This window comes from Taudactylus pleione, unplaced genomic scaffold (assembly GCF_031769625.1).
Source record: "Taudactylus pleione unplaced genomic scaffold, aTauple2 ptg000055l, whole genome shotgun sequence".
In the NCBI taxonomy this organism is placed as follows: domain Eukaryota; kingdom Metazoa; phylum Chordata; class Amphibia; order Anura; family Myobatrachidae; genus Taudactylus; species Taudactylus pleione.
In genome coordinates this window covers 13,065,261-13,083,043 of record NW_028284457.1, presented here as the reverse complement: position 1 = coordinate 13,083,043, position 17,783 = coordinate 13,065,261, and the positions used below count along the sequence as shown (strand labels likewise).

Below are 17,783 nucleotides of genomic sequence, written 5' to 3'. Positions count from 1 at the left end.
CCCACATACAGTAAACTGGGCGGAGACCAGGCAAAGTTCCGTAGCATAAGGAAGCACAGGGTAGAGAGGGAAAACACAGAAGTACTAAAATATACAGTAATAAAAAGTGCATGAACGTAAACCATTACAATGGCAAATAGACATAAGGATCAGTAGTTAAGATCAGCAAATAAACGGTACATAAGACCTGATAATACTGTCACCTACAAATTCATATCATGACAGTCAAATTAGTAATAAGGGCAGGCTAATTGAACCTGGAAAAACAATAATATATCAATAGCAATGAATGATATAATATATATAGATGCTATAAGAAACAATATGCACTGAATATATTATGGTACATATATGACTAGGAAAACCAAGACAAGTAAAAAAAACTCAGAACAATTGAAAAAGTAAGACATAAAAAATTCAAAAGATACGATAAACAAAAATTAAAGAATAAAGCATCCCACAGAAAAACAACTGTAATTCAATGTGACCGGAAAGTCCAAGTGTTGCTTTGTGTTGCTACGTGTTGAGTCTACATACACTCTGATCATAGTAGCAGAAGTGCCCAATCACGTACTCTGTTTGGTATGAGGATGTGGTCTATAATCCGGTATCTCAAAGCAGCAAGGGAATGTGATGCCTCCATTTCCACACAGGACTGAGAACTCTCGGCAATGAAGATTGAATGGTCAGGGGACATCACTGACATCTCTGAATCAGACCTGCCTCACTTAACTTGCAGACAAACAGACACTAATCATTGACTGGCAGGCAGACGAGGTAGAGGTCAGTCTCCATGCTGCTGCCAATCTTGCTACAACACATCGGTGACAGTCTAGAGATGTGGTGCTACTCTGTGCCATTACAATCAAACACTGTAAGAAGCGCACAGGACTGGCTCGGTATGCAGTCAGGAAGCCGTCGGTCGAAATGCCCACCGCCGGCTTCCCAGCTGTCAAATCCCGACATGGGACTAATGATGGGCGTTGAAATCCTGACGCCTATCATTATCCACCCGCCGAAATCCCAGCACCTGGCATACCGAACGAAGGTGAGCCAGGCATCTGGAGCGGACAGCCGCGGGGGAGGGGGGGGCTTTTAGGTGTAGGGGCTCCCGGGGGGACTTAGGGTTAGGCACCCCCCTGGAGGGTTAGGTTTAGGCTAGGGGAATGGGGCGTTAGGCACCCCCCAGGGGGGTCAGGGTCAGACAACCGGGAGGGTTAGGTTTAGGGTGCGGGGAGGGGGGGGTTAGAGTTGAGCACCCCTGTGGGGAGGTTAGGGGGGGAAAGGTTAGGGATAGTTAGTTACTTACTTTGTCGGGATCTTCACTGTTCTGTCTTCTGGCGTCGGTATTGCATCCGCCGGGCTCACGTCCGGCGGTACGTCATATTGATTCCGAATGGCTCAAGTTTAATAGTTTACACCAGTGGTTCCCAAACTTTTTTGAATCATGGCGCCCTAGAGTATCAGCATTTTTTCCACACACCTCTAGGCCAAAAAGTTTTTTACTGAGAAATTCAGCAAAAATTCAGTTAAGTAAAATGTGCATATATGTCACCCTTAGGTTCAGTACTTTTGGTCCACATTTTTTGATAGGCAAACCCAGTGCTAATGATTGCCAATCACACTGAATAAAAATAATTTTATTTGGTGCTGGACTACCATCCTGAGGCACCCAGTTTTGGAACCACTGGTTTAAAACTATTAAACCCATCCCCTCCATTTTATTGTTTACGAAGTATAAATCCCAAGGACAGCCAGTGTATACTGCATGGGTTCTAGCTATGGAGCTAATACAGACACAACCCTTTTGTGGGAGCTTTATTTTGTAAGAATTTGTACTGTGCATGCTCTAAAAGTGGTGAATTTTGATCTCATCTACACTTACAAGCAAACTTTCTATAATGAGATGTTATCACGTAGGCAATGTTCAGTGAGGATGTGTTGACTGACGCAAATGAGTGATATGCAATCCTGGACCTTAGCAGAAACACACCTGTTTGGAGAATAGCCATGGCCATGACTATACATTCCTGAGACGGGAACGAGAAACCAGGCCACTAGGGCTACTGGTCTTTTAAAGGCTGTTTAGGACAATTTATAGAGCAGTCTCTTTGAAGTTGATGTGTTTTTGCAGAACAACACCAGGAATAAATAACAATACTATCGCTAAAACTGATGTTTGATAATTACAATAAAGGCAATGTCTACCCCTGGGTTTATTTTGTAAGACCAGCCCAGCCTTGCGACAGGGACAACAGGTTATAATCTGGAAATAGGACTCTCAAATCAATATATTTTTTTCTTTAGTGTCTTGTATGATGTACAGTAGGCGAATCATTGACTTCATGTTATAGGATTACTATTATGAAACATTCTGATTAAGTACATTTATTAGTATTTATTACTCCTACACTTGTAAACTTGTATATTTACTTTATGCTTTAACCTCTAGTGTTTTGTAGAGCACAACTGGTTCCATCTAATTGGCATCATGTGTGGTTTAGCCATTTATAACTTCACAGTGGTTGATCTCCACTTTCCATTGGTGCTATATAAGAAACTACTGAATGTTCCAGCCAATTTAGACGATCTGAAGGAGCTGTCACCCACAGAAGGAAGGTATATCCAACAGTGCAAAACAAGAATTTGCTGTTGTTTGTTTCATATAACCCACACTAAACATTACAATCAAAGAGCCAGGAGAAACGGAGCCTTATTATTTTCATGGAACAGTTAAAAATTTTATTGACAGTATATATGCCCAGGTTGTGATTATATAGGTTTCATTGTTCTCCAATCATATTAACACTGATGCAGAAATATACCTAACCTGAGACGAGATGAGACCCCTCTCTCTTGCCACAGGTTTGAGGGCAATTTCAAGTATTTGTTTAAAAATGCCAATATTGCTCCAAAAGCTAAAATGTGAGCTCTGTCCTGTTGCTACATTACATAATGGCATAAGTAAAACATTTTACTTGCCAGCTCAGACAACATAATGGATTAGCACCCCCACAATACAATGTAAAAGTATGGTGTGTGTAATATATAATATATTATTATGGTATTGCTGAAATGCACCTCTTTTTGACTGGCACCTTGTGACTATCTTTCTGTTTCATCTGTGGACATCTGAAACTTGAATCCCACCAGCCTTCTCTTATGTTTCCAACATGTTCTAATTTTAATCCTGATATCCCAGAAATCTTTGTTTTTTTTCAATAATAGTTCCTTATTTAAAATCACTAAATCGTTTGTGTGCACAGTATTTGAAGGTGGGGACCCTAGACTGATGGAATAGTATCAGGTAGCTCAATACGATTACAAAAATCAGTTCTTTTAAAAGCTACACACAAATACAAACTAACCCATAATACTCCACGGTGTGTTTTATCCTGTGACTGTCAGGGATTAATTGAATTTAAATGAAATTGACTTAAGGGTCCCATACATCATCCATCACAATCCAGCGATTGACAGATCCTGTGATTTTTTTTTATTTTTTTTTTTTCCCTCAATTTAAAGATACCCCAAACCACCAATCTGTGCACATACTTTACTGAATATGATCTGTAAATCACTGAAAAATATCTGCAAAGACAGATCTGTCAATTTTGAAAGGGTCATCATTTTACTAGTAACGGTCTGCACACCTGCTGATTGTTACCACACACTAGCAATCTACAGCCCAGATTGGTCGGTGATATCCAACATGTTGAATAACCTGATTTACCAATTCCAATCGCGTTTTGGTCGGAATCTGCGATCTGTAAACATCATACATTGATGATTTTTTTTTTATTGATTTTTTTTACACAATCATCTGCAAAACGCAGAATTGCCTCAATTGATTGCTGATTTATGTGAGCCTAAAAAAAGGTTTTGATAATTACCAGATGCATATTCATATTGTCTGTTTTTTTGCTCTTTTGTTTACTATTGTTCCTATAGGAGCCTACAGCAGCTCTTAGACTATAGCGAAGAAGACGTTGAGGACACTTTTTGCCTTAATTTCACAGTAAGGAGATGGATTGCACAGTACTAGACCTCTGTAAATTGTTGGGTTCATGTTAGAAGCACAATGGCTGGAGGCACATTTTATGTTGAAAAGATCATGTATATGGTGAAATATCTATGCCATAAAAAAAATTCAAATACATATGAGACACATAATAGTGTCTTCACTCTCTTTGGTTTATGGAATACCTAAATGAATCTGAAATTAGCAGTATTTTAGGAGAGAGAAAATTAAATGTTTACAGTTATGAATGGGGTGATCCTACAGTCAAAATACACCAGACTCTCTGCATGCTGGGAAGTGTAAACAAAACATACTCATGTTATGCACTGGCACATGTTGGTGTATTCTTATTGTATGGTGTATTTCCCAAACTGCAGGTATGCAACTTATGTGCTTGCGGAACAAATCTGCATAGATGCACAGCAGTCAGTGTGTGGCATATCAGCAGATTTTGCAGTCAGTAAATAAGATATTTATCATCTTACTGCTTTTTTACCTGTGCAAATGGTTTCTATGCCATAAAGCAGGTTGTAAATGCTACACCTGGTTATTGCCAATCAGTGTCATACTGAATTGTATTTGAGTAGTTGCAAAATATCCTACAAAACAAAAAATAACCACTTTTAATGTTCTATTCTCACTAGACTTGAATTAATGCAAACATTTACATTGTACAAATCCCTTACACACAGTGCTAGCATCCTTGCATGGTAATGCAGCTCAAAAAGGTAATGCAGCTCAAATGCATGCTCAAAAGGTAATGCAGCTCAAATGCATGCTCAAAAAGGTAATTAACTGATGTGGTATAGGAGCATATATATATATATATTTATTTATTTATTTATTTTTACAAAAATAATGTGAAAATTGATGTTTTCACTCTTCACATTATTTTAGTTTCACTTAAATATATCAAAGGCTTGTGAAGGACATTTTGCAAAAATCTCCTCCATGCCCTAAGATTCGCATATCCCTTCCGAATGCTGATCGCACTATCTATACCTCTAATGGAAAATGCGATCAGTCCGAATTTACCAAGCTCTAATTTTTTTCGGAGGCAGCCCTTCTAAACTGACGCCATCTTCAGATAGTATTGGCACAGGCTTTCCGCTGTACTTCTGCTGAGAGAGGGATATTTGGAGATCCTTCCCCTTTTCTTCTGCTCTGCCGTGCAGTAATCGCAGGCACAGCAGAGCTGATAACACTGACAATGAGCGATGAGTGAGCGGCACTGATATCCGTCCAGCAACTCACCCATCCCTCACACAACAGATTGGGACACTGAGCCCAGAGCCGAGGTCTGTGATCAGCCTGTGTCTGATAGGAAACAGGCAGCATGCAGGAAGAAGATAAATGTTTATCCCTGCACACAGGGAGCTCTGGTCTGTGAGCTGCTCTGTAACCCAGGTCAGCTGTGCTGTGTGGTCAATTGAGATGCTGGTTGGGACATTCACTGCATGTCAGATGACCGGGTTACAGAAGCAGGCCACCGGTCAGAGGGGGTCATTCAGACCCGCTCGCAAGCGGGCCGATGTTGCCCCACTGCGCATGCGCACGACGGAGGGAGCTCCGTCGTGCGCATGCGCGAAACCCGGATGGAGACGGGCTCTCCGTCGCTCCGGGTCTCGCACCGAAGGGGGCGTGCTGTTGATGTTGATTGACAGCACGCCCCCTTTGGTGGGCGTGCCGGGGGCGTGACTGCCAGACGGAGGCGTTCCCATGGGAACGCCTACCGTCTGAAGCCGGCCCCACTGACATCACTAGTGATATCAGTGGGAGTGATTTTGGCTCTGATAGAGCCAAAATCACTCCAGGGCTTGCGGCAGCGAGACCCTACCGCAGGGTCTCCATCGCAAGCCCGATGGTCGGGATGGTCTTGACCATCGCGACCATCATCATGGACGCTCGCTATAGCTATGCGAGCGTCCATAAGGCCACTCCATTTTCAGGGAGGAGGGCCCTGATTCAGAGCGAGCGCTCTGGTCAGAGCGTTCGGCTCTGAATCAGGCCCAGAGATCCCTGGGTGCAGTTACATTTTTTTTTTTTTCTTTTATTTATTTTCTATTCCAAACCTTTTTCTTCTTTCTGCATACAGCCTGTGTCCTATCAGACACAGGTTGCATGCTCATTTTTCACACTCTGCACTTCGTTACTGTGTATGGGCAGAGTGTGCCCCGGGAAGTAAAGGTTTTCACCATTGTGAAAGCCAGATGCGTACACATCACCAGGATAGGGGCTTTCTCTCAAGCTCTGTCCTGGCACCTTTATTCTGATACATCCCTGTGATAATATTGGATGTCACAAGTATTGGTTTGATCAGAAAAGCACTGTCTTGTTACTTCCATGGTTGTCTAATGTCATTTACTGGCTTTCTACATACATTCTCTAGTACAATAAATATAGTGCTTACCTGTCCTGAAGTTTACGGCATCTGTGTCCTGAGTGGGGATCACTATGGACAACCCCTACAGATGGCGGGAGCTTCAGGACAGATAGCTGTCTATGACCCCTTGCTTGAGCTGTGTGAAATGTTTTGCAGTATGTGCCCCTGTGTGTTAGCATGACTGAGATAGTAAAACCTTTGCGTTTTGATGGTTCAATGTACACAAACTTTGACACAAAATTATTAAAAATATTGTATAAAAGGACCTTCAGCCTCTGTGTATAAGGTGTATATGAAACATAAATGCATTTCATGTATGTGCACAAACGGTTTGAGCCACAAAATTATTGAAAATATTGTATAAAATGACATGCAGGCTGTGTGTATAGAATACATAAATGCATTCTGTGTTTAGATTTGGGTCCTATTCCCAAGATATCTCTGTATGGTATACATATATTCCAAAATACGAAATATTCCAATATCCAAAACACCCCTGGTCCCAAGCATTTTGGATATGGGAGACTCGACCTATATAATAATATAAAAGTGAACGAATATTAATGTATATGTTTTCCCAATGTTAAAAAAGAAAAGATACATTTAAATAAACAAATAACTTGCCCTGGTTGTCTAGTGGTAATCGGTGTTCATCCGTTGTTGTTATGCAAACGGCAACCAGAATGCTGGTATATTTCTGGCAAGTCCCATGGGCAGATTCATGGTTGTTTTCTACCTTACTTGAGCCCCAGCCAGTAGGCACAGAGTTGGGGTACGGAGAGACTTCTGATTGCCCCGCCAGAAATGAAATGAATCCAGGAGACATTGAATCCTGGTAGTCCCGTCAGGCAAAATGACCACACTGTTTCTCTGAGAAGATCAAAGTGGCAGCAGGAACACCGTTTCCTTGGGATGTGGCTATCGTGTGGTATGATCCAACTTCAGGTTGGAGAGGGCACTACACTTTGGAACAGGGATACTGGAAAATACTTTGGCAGTAAATTTAGAAAGAAGCCTGACAAGGGGGATTTATCTTTAGTCTTCCTAAAGCAATAGGAAGGCGAACCTGTCATTTTTATTCTAAACTTACATTAGAAAAGAATGGCATAATTTATGTCCTATCACGTTGGCAAAACAGATACTGAAGCCACCGAACACACTGATTTGTAATATTTGTCCTTAAAGTCGTCCTAGTAAATGAAAACATAAATAATATATGAAACTATATTACTGTGACTGAAATATTTTGTGTTTTTTTTATTTTAGATCTGTAGGGAAAGTTATGGGCTCACTGAAATAAAACCCTTAGTGCCTGGAGGAGAGAAGATAACTGTGAATAAAGAAAACCGGTATGTTACATGTGACATTTATATGGATGCCCCTATTCTTAGCAGCAATATAGGGTAATTGGTCTGTGCCCAATTCCTATGAACTTGATGATGCCAATATTGTACACAGTAGTAAAACTGGTAGGAAGGTGACCATTCTTAACCTGTATGTGCAATCATATTCCAAACTCAATAAATAGGCCCTTGTGTTGTGGCGACCTTTTGGATTGTACAAAATGCTGAGTGCTCTGGTCATCTATCAGGACAGGATGTTGCTATACAGTGTAGAGGGCAGGCAGGCCAAAGCATTTTAAATTATTTCTAGTGACCTGTGTGTCCTGGGTACAGATGTGTTTGCACTAAAAGAGAGAGGACTCTGTGGTGATTCAAAGGTATACATTTTCTGATTGGTGATGGTTCTTTAGTTGACATTAAAGAAGTCCACCCAAAGCCTGAAATGTTCACTACAGTATGAAAAATATTAGAATTACATGTGCTTTGGTGGTCATGTGATCCAGCATGTCACTCCCCCACCCCATTTCTCACCAATGCTATAGTGGGCTAGCACTCTGAAGTTGAGCCTTTCCATACACCAAAATTGTGTTACTGACACCAATGGACGGGTGATGATTGCCCCGCCCTGTAATTGTAAATGTATGTCACTTCAGCAGAGAGCAGCACAAGAACCTTTGCTGAATCACTGGATCACCACACAACTGGTAAATCTAACTTTGCATTTGTTGTGAAATGTGGGCCTGATTCAGAGCCGGACGCTCTGAATCAGGGCGGGTTTTTTTTTTTTTTCTTTTTCCATCCGGCCTTTTGGACGCTCACATAGCTGTGGTTTACCACCCACAGCTTATGCGAGCGTCCATGATGCTGGTCGCGATGGTCACCACTAGTGATGTCAGTGGGGCCGGACCCAGACGGTAGGCGCCTCCGTCTGGCAGCCACGCCCCTGGCACGCCCGCCAAAGGGGGCGAGCTGTCACTCACCATCGACAGCACGGCCCCTTTGGTGCGAGACCCATAACGACGGCTACCCCGTCGTTGTTCGGGTCTCGCGCATGCGCACGACAGAGCTCCCTCCGTCATGCGCACTAGGGCACCATCGACCCGCTTGCGAGCGGGTCTGAATCAGGCCCTGTATCCAAACTAAATTTTTGGTTATGGTGGTTCTTTAAATTGCAAAATGAGTATTTATAATGCTTTAGTCAATGTCCAAAAGTTTTGATGTAATAAGATATAATAGAGCGTTGTTTCTAAAAAAATACCATGAAAAGAAACTCTTTGGTCAAGTAGTACAGTCCCAGTTGATTGTGATAATCATTTACATATTTGGATCTGGCACTTTGTTTATTAAATAATCTTGAGGACTGTTCTGGACTGGACTATAGAGATGTTGGTGAAGTTTTCATTGGTGCTAAAAATAAATTTCTCAGTGGAAGACAGCAGGTAGCCCGGGGACTTGGGGAGCCTGTTGGAATCACTTCTTCAGATGGCTGCATCTATAAATTGATTCAAAGAGACCTGCGTAACTACCAGTTGTAGATCTACTGGAAGGATGTCTACACTACAGTGTTCTGCTTTAACTGAAGTGATGTCTATTGAACCGTTTTAGTGTATCTTACTATAGTCAGACAGATACAGCCTCTTATCTGTTGCTTTCATGGATAAATCAGACACAGATAAGCAAAACAATAAGGCTGTTTTTTCTTTACTTAAGGCACTATAGCTATGGGACTCTCTGTAAAAGCCATGTACACACTAGATGATGTGCCCGATATGTCACTCCGATCCGGAGGATCGGACGACATATCATCTAGTGTGTACCCAGCATTAAAGCACAATTACAGTCTGTCAGGGACTGGGTCAAGCTACACCTGGTAATTTGAAAAGCAAAAGTCACATTACTGTACTAGCCTAGATTTCTTCATGTACAGGAGCACAGAGATGAAACCCTGTAGGCTGGGCAGACATAGCAGGCAATGAACCCTAACCCGAGAATAGTGAGAAATTCTCAGATGTTGATGCTGCATGTGCTGTTAAAGCCACTACTGTTTATAAAGCCAGACCAGAAGTCCTTTATAAGGGCATCCATCAAATAGTAAGGATATACTGCACAGAGGAAGCAAGGACAATGAGCTAGAACACCTGCAGGGCAGAAGGCAGAGACAGGGGCTTCGGAAACCTCTCTAGATGCCTGGACCTCAGTGGGATTCTTACAAATCTGGAAATGGTAGTTAATTATATGTTGCAATTTCTATATGAATAGGGACATGTGCCCAATATTACTACTAATAATTTTTCTCTGATTCTTTCCAGACAAGAATTTGTCGATGCTTATGTAAACTATGTTTTCAACAAGTCAGTACAGGAATGGTATGAGGCCTTCTCTACAGGATTCCTCAAAGTTTGTGGTGGGAAAGTCCTTGAACTTTTTCAGCCGTCTGAACTGAAGGCCATGGTGGTTGGCAGCAGCAACTATAACTGGCAAGAGCTGGAAGAGGTGAGTACCACAGAGAAGCATATGCATAGTGACTACTATACTCAGACCCGGTTTCTATAAAACGTTCTTTGAAATTTGGAAAGCTATTACCGAGTTTTGTATTATTTTTTTGTGTTTCACATTTTAATGTTTCTGACTGTTTTAATCACTTGGGATCACTGTGTGCAGGTCACTGATTCTCCGCATTAGCTTCCCTTTCTGGTCCTAAAACTTGCTGTATACATTATCTGGGCTGAGGTTTCCTAGATTGCAGACCATATATATTTATTATCTAATAACAGTTTTTATATAACACATTATGCAACACATTACATAAAATGTTTAATCAGTCACATGGACACACTTACTACAGTTAATTTTTGAATTGTGTCTTTGAATTGTGGGAGAAAGCCAGAGCCCCCGAAGGAAACCCATGCAAACATCGTTGTACCAGATAGTACCCTGGTCCTAACTAGAACCAAGACTCCGTTACTGTGAGGAAGCAATGCTAACCACTGTGCCACAATGTTGCTCCAACAATACTATCGGCTAAGAAGTAATAATACATCTTCATAGTGTTTACACCAAAGTGACCTTTTGTTCATAATTCAATATGTTGATAACCATTGCAGCACCACAATATTAGGGTAATTTATGCCAACAATAAAATACAAAGCAAAATCTAGATCTTGGTGCAATATTTTATTTATACCAAATAGATAACAGCTAGGATCTACTAAATCTATATTTCACTCTTACTGATTCTATATTTAATCTTAAATTATACATAGTTGTCCTTTAATTATGCAGCATGGGGGAAAGGGCTATGGGTATCCGCAGTTTTAATTTTAAAGCAGAGTTACAGCTGATATGCAGTGCTAACAATAAGGCTTACTGGGCTCTGTTACAGAATGCGATCTACAAAGGTGAATACTCAGCTGTGCACCCTACCGTCAGGATGTTTTGGGAAACCTTCCATGAATTCCCACTGGAGAAGAAAAAGAAGTTTTTGTGTAAGTAGCTATGGTTTTTTGCCTATCTTGATATAGTAATTATGTTAGATTGTGATATAACAAGGGTTAGCGTTAGCGCTTTGAGGTTTAGTTAGTATATTTACTGCAAATAGCTTAGAATTACTATGTGCGTGAACTTATGGTGTGATCCACCTCGTAGTTCTGTGGGATGGGTGTTCTTAAAGAGTCTGTTGATCAGTAATTGCTTAAAAGGACTGGTATGCAAAAGCTTTGGGCGGTGTGTTCTTTATAAAGTCCCAAATTGAGTTAGTATGGTGAAAGTCACTATTAGAACGTCTTTCCCCTTCTCCACTGGTATGGGTCTAGCCTGGTTGCGTCTCCACCTCAGATGTCAAACATAGAAGGAAGAAACAGAAAACCGGGGCATCAGGTGCTGGTGAGCACTAAAGTGCAGTGCAATAGGTAAGATATGCAGACTTACCCAGATCTTGCCACTTGTCAGCTTGTCCACCTGGCATCCTTGCTCCACAGGGTTAGTGTGTGTGAGTGTGAGGGGTTAATATAGATCCGGCTAGACCTGAATAATACACTATCACATGGAGAGTATGGGATAAAAACAAAAGGGCTTTATTGCCTGTCCACACACCTGGCTGGTCCTTGTGGTACAGGTATAGCTCATAAAGGTATTGACAAGAAAAAATTCAAATATTCAACAACAATGAACAGGTTATAAAAAAAAGTCAATGGGATGGAATGGAAGTCCCAAAGTGTCCCCAACAAGTTTCGTCCCCTGTAGGGGTAAAAAAAAAAAAAAATTACGTTAGATTGTAGGAAGCCACCAATTTGCTTGATGGAAGACCTCATTTTTATTGCATAACTTTGTGTGGGTGGCAGAAAAAGTATGGCAAAAAGTTTAGTCTAAAAATGTTCCATTTGGAGCACAGTGAGAGGAATCATTACTATGGATGAGCCTGAAGTCTAATTTTGAATGTGTGCGTCTTCAGCTACAAAAGTAAGTAAAAATAAAAGACAATGGAGTAGAAATGGTGGAGTTTCCCTTAGCAACTAATTAGACATGTATTTTTCTCTACTAGAAAGTTTGGCTTGGTTCCTCTGTTAACTGCAAGAATTGTGGTGTTACATGTTAGAGGAAGAGATTTCAAAAAGTCCCACAGTTATACATTGGGAAGATTGGTGCTACTGCATAATTAAACGCGCGTTTTAGTTGCGTTTATGTCATGCATTTTTAAAAAGGTTTTCCATGCACATATCATGCGATTTGGTTTTACCAGTTCTTTTTAGCTTACTTTTAGTCTGCATTACCACATCAGTTGTACTGTGTTATTAAAATGTAAACCATGTTAATTTATTTAAAGATAATGCTTTAGTTATTTGAAGTTACTTTGTACCCAGTATGTGACAGTCCATGTAGTGATTTGTCTCACAACAGTCAGTAACTCTCTCTTCTCAGTCGGTGCTCTACAGAACAGTGAGGGGTAAATTTACTAAGATGGGAGTACTATTAAGAAGTGACGTTTGCCATAGCAACCAATCAGATTCCAGGTATTCTCTTCTAGAAGGTGCTAGATAAATGAGAAGTAGAATCTGATTGGTTGCTATGAACAATATCACTTCTTAAATAGAACTCCCACCTTAGTAAATTTACCCCTGAGAGTCAATGGAAATTTAGACATGCAGGAGGAATTGAAGCCTTGGACAACTCAACGCCATATACTAAAGCACCTCCAATCCATCAATGGATGATAAACTGGCAATGGAGAGGGCTGCCCAGCAGCAAGTTATACATACACATTCCTTACCCCAAAATTATATACCATAGTTAATTGGCTAATTCTCCTGAGTATAAAGATGCCAAATCTGTATACATGGTCCTTGAGCCTGACGAATTCCATGGAGCGCTCTTGGACACTTGGTGAAATATTATCATATCATCGTGGTGACGTCCACTGCTCCAAAAGGCAGCACTGTACACTGGGGGTCAGGCTGCAATGACACAATTCATGGCGCGCCAACATCAGCACCTCCCCTTCTAGCATCTCCCAAGTGGCCGGGGTAAAAAGTAATCAAGTATGGGTATTATTTTGAATCCAGAATTCCTAATGAGTAGCAGGAGATTGTCATGGATTTTGCTATCAGTCAGTGTGCCAACTGAAAGTATTAGTAGCTGTTCTGCGAAGTAGGCCAACATGTGTTAGATCCAGGTTACACTGCTGTTATTACTGCTGGAGTCTAGAGGAAACATCAGCCCTTATGTTAACTCTCCAGGCTCCTGTTTTTTTAATGCCTATATCACCTTTGCAATGGTTCTCTATGGAAAGTGTTTTACCGGCAGCAATATCCAGGGACAGTAGTGGAAAGCATCTTTGTGTCAATCAATCTGTAATGTAGGAGTGATGCAATCTGACTATTTGTGAAGATGGTTTTCTGTCAAAACACTAAGAAGTCTGCTTTCCTTTCAGTGTTTCTCACCGGCAGTGACCGTATTCCCATCTACGGAATGTCCAGCTTACACGTCATCATCCAGCCAATCGCCTCTGGGGAAGATCACCTGCCTGTAGCGCACACATGCTACAACCTTCTGGACCTGCCCAAGTACAGCAACAAAGAAATCCTCAGGACACGGCTCAACCAAGCCATAGACCATTATGAGGGCTTCAGCTTAGTATGAGAAATAGTCTTGTGTTTCCATACTTCCCTCTATCTACATGCACTTTATCTCTATTGGGCTTATTTAATATTAATGTAAAATACACTCAATGTTGTATACATAGAAAAACAAGAAATGCATCAGTTTCTATTTTTGTAAATTAAAAAAAATGTAAAAAAAAAAAAATAATAATAATCCTGTGTGGGCTATGGGCATCTCAAAGTATTTGATATTTGTTCAGTTCGCTAATGTTTTTACCATTTGGTTTTACTCTTTTACATGTGTTCCCTTTTATCTCATTGTATTATGGTTAGTGTTATATCTTGGTGTGGTGAGAGCAAGCAAACAATATCCAGCAGGACAGGTTCTCTCAAAGGCTTTTTCCTGGCACCAAGTTTCTTTCAGAACATTAAAGGTTTTGGATCAGTGATGTCCTGTTTGTTTTTTCATCTCATCTGGTCCAAAGGCATATACGTAGTTGACTTAATAAAAAACGCACACAACCTAGTTTGTATAAAGGAGAATAACAGATGATTCAAACCCAGATTGCTTTCTTCTTTTTTTATGGTCTGCTTACTTTTATATCTGGAAATGATCATTCATGTGACCCAAACATTAAAACCCATATCACAAATTAATGATCTATGTATAAAGAATTTTCAGGGAAACCTAAAGCTTTGTTATATTATGTGCATCTAATCAAATGGCTACTCTTTAAGACTCCTGCTGCATACAATTATTCTGCATTTGCAATTAGAGCAAAGCATGCAGGTGTACGTAGGCACATTTGCACTATTCATAGTAACTATTTGTGTGCTTGCATACAGTACATCTATCCTGCATCTATCCTCTGTGTGCTACAAGTCGCAGTACACACATGAGCGCCCTGTGACTGTAGCGCCAAGCGTCTACGCAGCTGTGACACTATCGTAGCATTTTGCATGCAGATACTCCCGCAGTTGCACACAGAATATAGTCATGCTGCATATCATTTTAATCAGCAGAAGCTTCTTGTACGTCCTATTCACATTGCTGTGCAAATAAGATGCACTGGAAGGTGAAAAGTCACACAAAGCGATACTTATTGCTACAGAGTCACGCCGCGGCAGGGCGCGACTAGAAGGGCTGTTTAATAGATATATGTGGACACATCTGGATATAGGTGCATGATGACTTCCCCATATTAATAACTAACCATGGGGAAATTAATCTCTGCCTATATTTGCAGTATTGTAGATCCAATAGTAAGGAGTGTCAATATCAAGTCCAGTCTATAGTTACTATATTCATTTCCACACATTGCTTAGTTTAGCCCCATTTATGTCATAAAATCTAGAGTATGGGGACATTTGGACTTTCCTAGTTAAATGAACCACGTTTTAATGTCTTTTTTTTTCTTTAACAGTGGTGATAATGGAATTGGAAATTACATCAAGACATGCGCTTTCCCATATAAAGGGCTCCTTAAAAGGTGCCAAAACCACTTAATTAAAATATAGGGTACTGATTAGTTTCCACCAGGTCCGAGGACATACGGGGTAAAAAAAAAAACATGTCCTTCTGCAAGGAAAAAGTAAATTCCCCTATGAATACATCATCTTCCCTTATTTTCATAATGTCCTGAAAACTAGTTACAGAAGTAGGGATTTTCATGTGCCTGGCCCACACTGGGCAATGAACTTCTTGATTCACCCAGCACCCTCTATCAAAAGGTGCCCAATATTGCACCGCATAGACTGCCGTTTTCACACGCAGAATCTATAATCATTGCACAAATAGGTATACATGGCGTTTGCATTGAGAACACATCACCTTTATTTTCTGTGATCACAAATGAGCGTCAATGCCTAGACAATAGTGTCACAGTGCGTGCTGTTTCTTACTCATTTTTGCCTGTATTAGATATACGTATGGGTTACTTAGTCAAGATGGTGACAGTTGCAGGGAAACAAAATGTTTATATTTGATATTCTCTCTCTTCTTGGAGAAATATTTGCTAATTGTAATTGGTCACGTTACAGACCATTGTTTCTCAATAGTTCTCGGGAGAACCTCTGAAATGCAGGTCTACAACATAATCACCACTGCCTTCCAATCATATATGCATTTATATATGTTCCAAGAGATAGGTTCTAACATGCCCTCAAACATTATCATATCTCACTAATTATCTTTCATAGCTCTTTGTTTAGATTTTTAAAAGCCAAGAAAAATATATCTCTTCAGGTTATATATTTATATATACACATATATACATAAAATATGCAAGGTGTAATAAGTAAGACATGGCCATAACAAGTAATAACCTACATATGCATTATGTTTAATACATGCATTCTTCCTATACAAGATTTTGTGGATGGTTAATTTTTTAAGTACTACAATATGTGTAACATCACTGTCTGAGAATGGGGATTGAATACGCTTGAAGTCGTGTTTAAAACATGGTACATATTGTGCAAATATACCTACAGCAATCAGAAAATATTTGCCTTAAACTGCGCCATTACAGTCCAGGCTTTAAGGTTGTCCATGCTTGAGCTCAGCTGGTTAAATTAAATTGACTGTGGTACTAAATAAGTCACCTGTGCTCAAGCATGGATATCCTTAAAACCTGGACTGTAATGGTGGCGTTTGGGAACCTCTGCCTTGGACTGATTAGAGCACACTTCTGTTTGGTTGCTGCAGAGTACAACACATTGCGTTATTTGTGCCATGCTACAAAATAAACCAATACAGTATTCTGCATGCTGTGAATTTCTTTTTATTAAGTGAAAATAGCACAAAATTTCAATTTAGATGTGGCTCAACTGTAACGTACAAGTATACTTGGTATAAATTTTACCAGATTATAAATAAGCTGTTGCTTAAATTACTATCTCTTAAGTAATTATTAGCTTCTCATAAAAAGTAGTAATTTCGGGCTATATTCTAATTATGTTCTTTAAAGGTATTTTAACTGTAAGATAAAAGGCGAAGAGTCTCCCTATAAATACCGAAAAACAAACTGAAATGCACTAAGGTTTTAAAGTATATGCCAAGGTTGCTTGATATTGAAATCTGTATCACTGGCAAGGTTGCTATTGTCTTAATGGAGGACTTTGGTTGAGAAAGTGATGTTAATAAAGATGATTTACCCCTATTTCCTTGTAATGGTATTCATTTATGTGTGCCCCCTTTAGAATAGCTTTTAGAAGTCCTAAACTTATCTTTTTTATTTCTTTTAATACAGAAACTGAGATTTGAATCAGATGACATGCCTTTGTGTTAAATACTATGGCAGCCCTTATCCGCAACAACCATCATGTCTTGCTTCTATAAAAGTACAAGTGCACATATGAGAATACTAGGGAGGTCACAGTCCAGGGCAATGTACCATGATGATAGTGGTGGCAGATGTCACAGACAACAGTCCTTGCCTGTAGCAAGATGGGCCGCAGTTATCTGAGCTTATTAGGGTTAGGCTGTGGGGGGTGGGGGAGGTTAGAGTTAGGCACTACAGGGTGGGGGTAGGGATTAGGGATGGACGAAAAATACTTACCTAAACGATGGAGGATCGGAGGTCTGATCCAGAAGTGACAATCACATGATCGCTGGGACCTGGAAGATGCGGCTGTCAGAAGAAGGTAAGTCACCGCTGGGCTACCAGGGATGTAATGTAATCATTCTAACATATTGACATTTCACCACTATCTACATGATGAATGTCGACATATACCACACACGTTCTAAGGAATGGGATTGTTTTACCGCCGGCTGTTTCCCGCCGGTTCAAGTCCCGACAGGACAGAATGCAGACAGCGCAGGTAAGTCAGTCTAACCCTCTCCTCTCCCCCCCCCCCCCCTTAACCCTAACCCGCCTTTAGGGGTGCCTAACTCTAACCTCCCACCTTAGGGCCTAACCCTAATCTCCCCCCAGGAG

At 40.5% G+C, this 17,783-nt stretch overlaps 1 protein-coding gene across 2 annotated transcripts in view; it reads left to right on the top strand.

The window, feature by feature from the left end:
- The window catches only part of LOC148535178 (putative E3 ubiquitin-protein ligase HERC3), a 97,633-nt gene extending 80,630 nt beyond the window's left edge, over nucleotides 1-17,003 (top strand). For both annotated transcript variants that reach the window (XM_088464441.1, XM_088464442.1), the window contains 6 exons: nucleotides 2,453-2,619; nucleotides 3,952-4,018; nucleotides 7,671-7,753; nucleotides 10,057-10,240; nucleotides 11,130-11,232; nucleotides 13,674-17,003. In XM_088464441.1, the coding sequence (XP_088320567.1) occupies nucleotides 2,453-2,619; nucleotides 3,952-4,018; nucleotides 7,671-7,753; nucleotides 10,057-10,240; nucleotides 11,130-11,232; nucleotides 13,674-13,882 (813 nt within the window). In that variant the 3' untranslated portion in view covers nucleotides 13,883-17,003. The remainder of the gene's footprint in view (nucleotides 1-2,452; nucleotides 2,620-3,951; nucleotides 4,019-7,670; nucleotides 7,754-10,056; nucleotides 10,241-11,129; nucleotides 11,233-13,673) is intronic.
- The last annotated feature ends 780 nt before the right edge of the window (nucleotides 17,004-17,783 follow it).